The sequence below is a fragment of the Aspergillus nomiae genome (assembly GCF_001204775.2).
Source record: "Aspergillus nomiae NRRL 13137 chromosome Unknown contig00034, whole genome shotgun sequence".
NCBI classification, from domain to species: domain Eukaryota; kingdom Fungi; phylum Ascomycota; class Eurotiomycetes; order Eurotiales; family Aspergillaceae; genus Aspergillus; species Aspergillus nomiae.
This window is the reverse complement of record NW_015378089.1, coordinates 143,134-149,802: the sequence shown is the minus strand read 5'-3', so window position 1 is coordinate 149,802 and position 6,669 is coordinate 143,134. Positions and strand designations below refer to the sequence as shown.

Genomic DNA, 6,669 nt, shown 5'->3' with positions numbered 1-6,669 from the left:
AAAATAAATAATTCTGCCCAGCTTTAATCATAGCCTGGATACGATGGTGACCGGGGCGTTGCGTTGCAAGGGGCTTTGAGTGGAGTTCTAGGTGTGAGTAATCTCATTTCGTGTTCGCTCACTTGGAGCTCGTTGGCGCGCTTGTTACCAGGTTTGATGCTGACGCGTAAATAATGATCGGGGAGTTGCTTATAGAGGAGCCAGGAAATAATCCAGGGACATAGATTTGATCTTGCTCTGCTAATAGGAAGATCTAATACTGAGAACTATTTCGTCGTTGCTTCGTCCACCCTTTCGCACTCCGAGACCCGGTACCCGGGAGACTATATCACGCCAGTTTATACATATAAGGGCATAGTGAGAGAGAATATGACATTGAAGGCAACAACTACCTAAGCCACGCAATGGAAGTTCTGGATACGACTGTTGACTTGGGGACTCTACGGGGCAAAGGGGCCCTTATCACTGGTGGTGCTTCAGGCATCGGGTTGGCCACGGCGCGAGCATGGGCAGCAGCCGGTATGTATGTTACTATTGCTGACATCCAACCTCTAGAGACGGGGCAGAACATCCTCCTGGACCTAGTAGGCGGACATGTTCACTACGTCTGTTGTGATGTGACCTCCTGGGAGAGTCAGATAACGGCCTTCAAAGAAGCAATTCAGTTCACCCCTTCGAAGGCCCTTGACATTGTGGCTGCCTTTGCAGGTGTCTCTTTTGCAGGCGGCAACCAGGTTGACCACGTCTTGGCCGCCGGTGAGCCTCGTCTAGACGTGAATCCATCCCCCCCTGATATCCGCAACATCCAGGTGAACTTGATCGGCGTCTACTACACCTCGTGGCTGGCTCTGTTTTACCTGCGCCTGTCCCCGACAAACGAAGGCACCAATTTGTCGCCCGACAAGTCACTGCTGCTCATGGGTTCCATCGGATCGTACATGGACAGCCCCAAGGCCTCAACCTATCCCGCCAGCAAGTTTGGTGTCCGGGGTCTGTTTCGCAGCACTCGCGCTCGCACGCAGGAGCTGGGAGTGCGCTGTAACCTTCTTGCCCCTTGGTTCATCGACACACCGCTAATCGCGCCTATGAAGAGGGCTATGGCTGCTCGAGGAATCGATATGGCGCAGCGTTTGACGTTTGCGAGCATCGACGCTTGCGTGGAGGCAGCCAATGCTTGCGCTGCTAACCCGATGCTCCACGGTACGTCCGATTGAATTCCTGAATCTGGTATATCTATTGCTTCAAAGCTAATGACCCTTGGTAGGTCGGGCACTCGCTATCCAGCCCGAGGGAGTCTTTGACCTTAAGGATGACCTCGAGGATGGTTGGGGAGGCGATCAACTACGACCAATTATGCAGCGCCGACGGGAAGCAGGTTTTGATGCTTGAGTGTGGTCTACCATTGGTATTCTATCTTGAAGAAGCCGTTATGTCCAGACAACCATGTCTCGTGGATACAACAGTTATTTCCTAAAACTCAAGATCATACGCAATCGTACTTTTATGATCGCACACTTCTTGATAGAGAATATTCACCCTGTCCACGTCAGTTCTCCTTGCCCGGTACTTTGTAACTTCAGACTCACTTATGGTGACTCGGGTGCGTAAAGAATGTAGCTAAGCTCTCTAAATAGTCTAGCAGTACGACAGCTGCCATGTCGAACCCCTTCGCCAAGGGAGCCGTGAACTCCGTCGGTGAATCGGCCCGCAAGTCTAACAGTCCTGAGCACCGGCCTATGAGTAAATTTGCAACTCATCGCAAACTGGGGCGATGCCAACTCACCTGGCACTTGGCCAACCATCGCATGGGCCTCTTGCTTCCATTGCTCTACTTTAATGGGATCGGCATCGGATTTGAGCTTGAACAGGGCTGGGGCGGCGATAACGGATAGTTAGTGGAGATCCCTTTTACTCCGAGACTTATTCGTACGTACCGATATGGTAGACAGGCATGTTGTATAATACTCTCTGCTGCGAATTTGGGGATTTTACTACAAGAGATGTGCTTTGGAGGACAATCTATACTGACACTGTGACGGAACGGACGTGTTATAGAACTCGGAAAGCGACAATTCGCTGTCCGACTTTGATGTTAGTTATATACGTGTACCGATGCAGGGCGGCTTCACAAGCACCATGATAATATCGCTGTAGATACACGGCCATACCGCGATGGAGACCCCTTTTGCCGCTCCGTGGCAGCAGGTAACGCTTCGGTTGACAGCAGAGGGCATATCGATGGGACTAACGGTGACTGTAGTTCGTCGAGGATTTAGGGCAAACCCCATGTCTCCCAGGGAAGGATTTAAAGAGCGTTTTGACCGGCTGGGGACAGCTGGCTGGTACATTAGCTACACGATACGGGTTTCCTCCTCCCGATGAGAGCGTGACGACCGAGGATGTCCAGCTGGATGGACTGTGGCTGCGTTGCTACACCCCCCCTAACGCGACGGGCCAGGGACCAGTGGGCCTCTACTTTCATGGGGGAGGTTGGGTAATGGGAGGAGTCAAGGAAGAAGATGGTTTCTGTCGCATTATCAGCCGCCAATGCCAGATGCGCCTGGTCAGCGTGGAATACCGCAAGGCTCCTGAGACTCGCTATCCTGGCGCGCTGAATGACGGCGTGAGGGCTGCTCTCTGGGCTCTATCGCGCTATGGGAACCATCCACTCGTCTTGATGGGCACGTCCGCCGGCGGGAATCTGGCCTTTGGCACGGCACTGCGACTGATCGACCAAGACATGGCGGGTAAGGTCGGCGGGGTGGTGGCGTTGGCGCCCATCACCGTGCACCCGGATGCAGTACCCGACCATTTGAAGGAGCAGTACACGGCGTATGAGGAGAATGCGGAGTTGACGGTGAACTCGCGGGCTGCCATGCAGGTGTTTTTCGATTGTTACAACGCGCCGGTGGACGACGTCTACACCTCCTGCCTTCTGCATCCGAGGTTGCTTGCTCTGCCAAAGGTTTATATTGCCGAGTTGGGGTTGGACACGCTACGAGATGATGCCAGGTTGATGAAGGGGGCATTGGACACTGCTAAGGTACCGGTTATGTACGATGCTTATCCAGGATATCCGCATTGCTCGTTCATGTTTCCTTTTCAATCTCTTGGGGAGCACCAGAAGGCTTTTTTGGAGGCAGTAGCTAAGGCAGTACGATGGATGTCGTAGTAGCGTACATACTCATATTGATATGCGAGAGAAACAAATAACAATTGATCTGATATTATGGCAACAAGAATCGTCGTAACACCCAGCGTGCATACCCTGCGAATGGGTCAGATATCGACCTGCTTTGACGGCCGGTCTTTCGGAAAGCGATCAGGTTGTAAGGCATTCTGGAGACTTGGACTTCATCCATTATAAACCGTGAATAAAAACTCTAGCTGGTGGCACTTTTATCATTTCCTACACACCCCTTCTGGCCTCTATAGTCACCACATACTACAAGAACAGCAATCATGGTCCTCCCTGCTGCCCCAGAGCCTCCCACCCCGCTAGGGTACCATCGGATTCTCTCACCTAGCGCCGGTGTTCGTGTGTCGCCCTTATGCCTGGGAACGATGAGCTTCGGCAATGGCTGGAAAGGGGTTATGGGTGAGTGTGACCAGGCGGCCAGTTTCAACATGCTGGACACCTTCTACGAGAGCGGTGGGAACTTTATCGACGTGGCCAACTTCTATCAGGGAGGCGATAGCGAAAGATGGGTGGGTGAATGGATGACACAGCGGCAGAATCGCGATGAGATCGTGTTATCAACCAAGTATACTATGAGCTACACGATGTTCGGCCCGCAGAAGATCAAGTCAAACTTTCAGGGTAACCATGCCAAAAGTCTGCGTCTGTCAGTTAAGGCCAGTTTGGAAAAGCTCCAGACTGACTATATCGACCTATTGTACGTGCACATGTGGGACTTTACCACAAGTGTTGAGGAAGTGATGCGAAGTCTCAATCACCTGGTGGCAAATGGCAAGGTTCTGTATCTGGGGGTCAGCGATACCCCAGCCTGGCTCGTGGTCAAATGTAACGCATGTACGTGCATCTGCATTATAAGATGTAGTTGATGGGTGGAGTTAATGACTGCTACAGTTGCTCGAGCCAACGGACTTACGCCGTTCAGCGTCTATCAAGGCCATTGGTCGTGCGCTTTCCGCGACTTCGAGCGGGATATTCTGCCCATGTGTGAGTCTGAGGGCATGGGCGTCGCACCATGGGGTGTACTGGGCCGTGGTCAGTTCCGTAGCGCTGAGGACTTTGCTCGCGAGGGTCGCAAGATGGATCCTCAGGATGAGAAGCACCGGCGACTCGGAGAGAAACTAGAGCAGATGGCGCAACGGAAGAACACCAAGGCTACTAGTATCGCTCAAGCCTACGTCATGCACAAGGCCCCCTATGTGTTCCCAGTCATCGGGGGTCGCAAGGTGGAGCATCTCAAGGATAACATTGAGGCTCTCCGCTTGGTACTGAGCGAGGAGGAAATCCATGAAATCGATGATGCGGAACCCTTTGACGTCGGATTCCCCATGAACTTCTTGTTCGAAACGCCGACGCAGAGATACCGTGTGAACATGACGAGCAAGGATATATGGCAGCTGTCATGCAACACTAGGCTGGAAACCGTGCCCAAGCAACAGGTGAGTAGTATCATTGTGTCCCTCGCAGTGTGATAGCTTTTGACTAGATGTGCTCTATTAGCCGATCGGACCTCAACAAGGAGCAAAGTACTTTGGATCCGCCTCAAAGTGAGGCTGGTGGTGGCGGAATACTTCTCTTGGAGAGCGTTGCAAGCTGGATCTGGGCTACTTTGCTGTATGGCTGATCGCCCTTTCCGGCCAGGATGCCTCTTCGACAGGAGGAATCGTGTTCTTTTTGTTTACTTGTCCTTGTCTCGTTAGTCCTTCAGCAAAGGATCAACTAGTTTTTCCAACATATTATAAGCGTGAGAATCTTTGCTTGGTCAAATGCACCTATTACGCGACGTAAATACACCGGCTGTGAAATAGAGGCACGAACCATTAGAAGGCAAACTTGAGACCGATCAAACAAACAAGAGAAATATTTGTTGAATTCATTTCTAGATGAGACCAGAGAGAATATCCCTTCTGATTAAACACCCATGTTAAGCGTATTTTCTTCAACATTTAGGAGACATATACAGACTTCACTCAAGGCTAGAATCAACGAAAGGTTCTCTAGACAACCCGTGAGATATTTTGGTTTGATTGAGGCAGACGTAGACCAATATCTCAGGGACATACCTCAACGCCAGCGGCGGTTGTCCTCTCGTTATTCTGTATTTTGGTGTGATTGGCCATATCCTATTCTCAGTTTCCTAGGTTTTCAGCCTCGCATACACAAAGCGTATTGCTACAGAGGCTTTGCACTCGCCGCCCGACGAGGTACTAATCTTCACACCTCTCGGTCTCCGAGAACAGAGCTGTTGGGTGGCTAGCCATTCATAACTTGCTATATATATACTACGTGAGCAGTCTGGTGTGTCGGTGTTTTCACAGAACTACACATTGTCTTGCCTCCGCAGAGTCTCTACCTTACACAAGATCCTCAGCATGTCGGACAACCACCGTTTAGATGGCAAAGTGGCCTTGGTCACCGGTGCCGGCCGCGGCATTGGTGCAGCCATCGCCGTCGCCCTTGGTGAGCGCGGAGCTAAAGTCGTGGTTAACTACGCCCACTCCCGTGAGGCCGCGGAGAAGGTGGTTGAACAGATCAAGGCCAATGGTACCGACGCTATCGCAATTCAGGCCGATGTTGGGGATCCTGAGGCGACAGAAAAGTTAATGGCGGAGACGGTGCGCCATTTTGGCTACCTGGATATTGTGTCCTCGAACGCTGGAGTTGTATCGTTCGGCCACCTTAAAGATGTGACCCCGGAGGTATGAACCACAGATAACGCACTTAAGTACCGCATATACTAATGAAAACGTTAGGAGTTTGACCGGGTCTTCCGGGTTAACACCCGTGGCCAGTTCTTCGTGGCGCGGGAGGCCTATCGTCATATGCGTGAAGGAGGTCGAATTATCCTGACCAGCTCGAACACCGCTTGCGTCAAGGGGGTACCCAAGCATGCTGTATACTCGGGATCCAAGGGAGCTATTGACACCTTTGTTCGCTGCATGGCCATTGACTGCGGAGACAAGAAGATCACCGTGAATGCCGTGGCTCCCGGAGCCATTAAGACGGATATGTTTTTGGCTGTGTCGCGGGAGTATATCCCAAATGGTGAGACTTTCACGGATGAGCAGGTAGATGAGGTAAGCCTTCTCCCATAAACTGCGTCTTGCTGGGTTCCTAATTAACGAGATCTAATGTAGTGTGCTGCTTGGCTCTCTCCGTTGAACCGCGTGGGCAGGCCCGTGGACGTCGCCCGGGTAGTTAGCTTCCTGGCATCTGATGCAGCCGAATGGGTAAGTGGCAAGATCATTGGGGTGGATGGCGGCGCTTTTCGATAAATCTTTACCAGGAGATGCTCGTTGCTGGGGTGTATTCCTTCATTTTCTAGAGAGCTAGACGACGTATCAGATCAGATTTGCTTGGTGAACCACAACTTAATATAAGTTCTAATGTTACAAAGTAATAGCGCCAAACTCTTTGCATCCATGCCTGAGAACCTTTTACATTGTACCAATCCTAACTTGATATATCCAAAG

At 51.4% G+C, this 6,669-nt stretch overlaps 4 protein-coding genes across 4 annotated transcripts; all 4 read left to right on the top strand.

Moving 5' to 3' along the window:
- Positions 1-359: 359 nt before the first annotated feature.
- On the top strand, positions 360-1,389 carry ANOM_001664 (aflH/ adhA/ short chain alcohol dehydrogenase; the record flags this gene model as incomplete). The annotated part of the gene is made up of 2 exons (XM_015546921.1): positions 360-1,200; positions 1,265-1,389. The coding sequence occupies exons 1-2, from the start codon at positions 405-407 to the stop codon at positions 1,387-1,389; spliced, it is 921 nt and encodes a 306-aa protein (XP_015410197.1). The 5' UTR covers positions 360-404.
- Positions 1,390-1,429: 40 nt separating this feature from the next.
- Positions 1,430-1,892, top strand: ANOM_001663 (uncharacterized protein; the record flags this gene model as incomplete). The annotated part of the gene is made up of 3 exons (XM_015546920.1): positions 1,430-1,462; positions 1,526-1,570; positions 1,635-1,892. 3 exons carry the CDS (start codon positions 1,430-1,432, stop codon positions 1,890-1,892), a joined length of 336 nt encoding a protein of 111 aa, XP_015410196.1.
- Positions 1,893-2,153: 261 nt separating this feature from the next.
- On the top strand, positions 2,154-4,668 carry ANOM_001662 (uncharacterized protein; the record flags this gene model as incomplete). The annotated part of the gene is made up of 4 exons (XM_015546919.1): positions 2,154-2,205; positions 2,261-3,043; positions 3,436-4,033; positions 4,091-4,668. Exons 1-4 carry the CDS (start codon positions 2,173-2,175, stop codon positions 4,666-4,668), a joined length of 1,992 nt encoding a protein of 663 aa, XP_015410195.1. The 5' UTR covers positions 2,154-2,172.
- Positions 4,669-5,520: 852 nt separating this feature from the next.
- Positions 5,521-6,613, top strand: ANOM_001661 (SDR family oxidoreductase; the record flags this gene model as incomplete). Its single annotated transcript, XM_015546918.1, has 3 exons — positions 5,521-5,895; positions 5,950-6,273; positions 6,334-6,613. Coding segments are annotated over 3 exons (834 nt in total), but the record flags the coding sequence as incomplete, so codon positions are not given.
- Between the last annotated feature and the right edge of the window lie 56 nt (positions 6,614-6,669).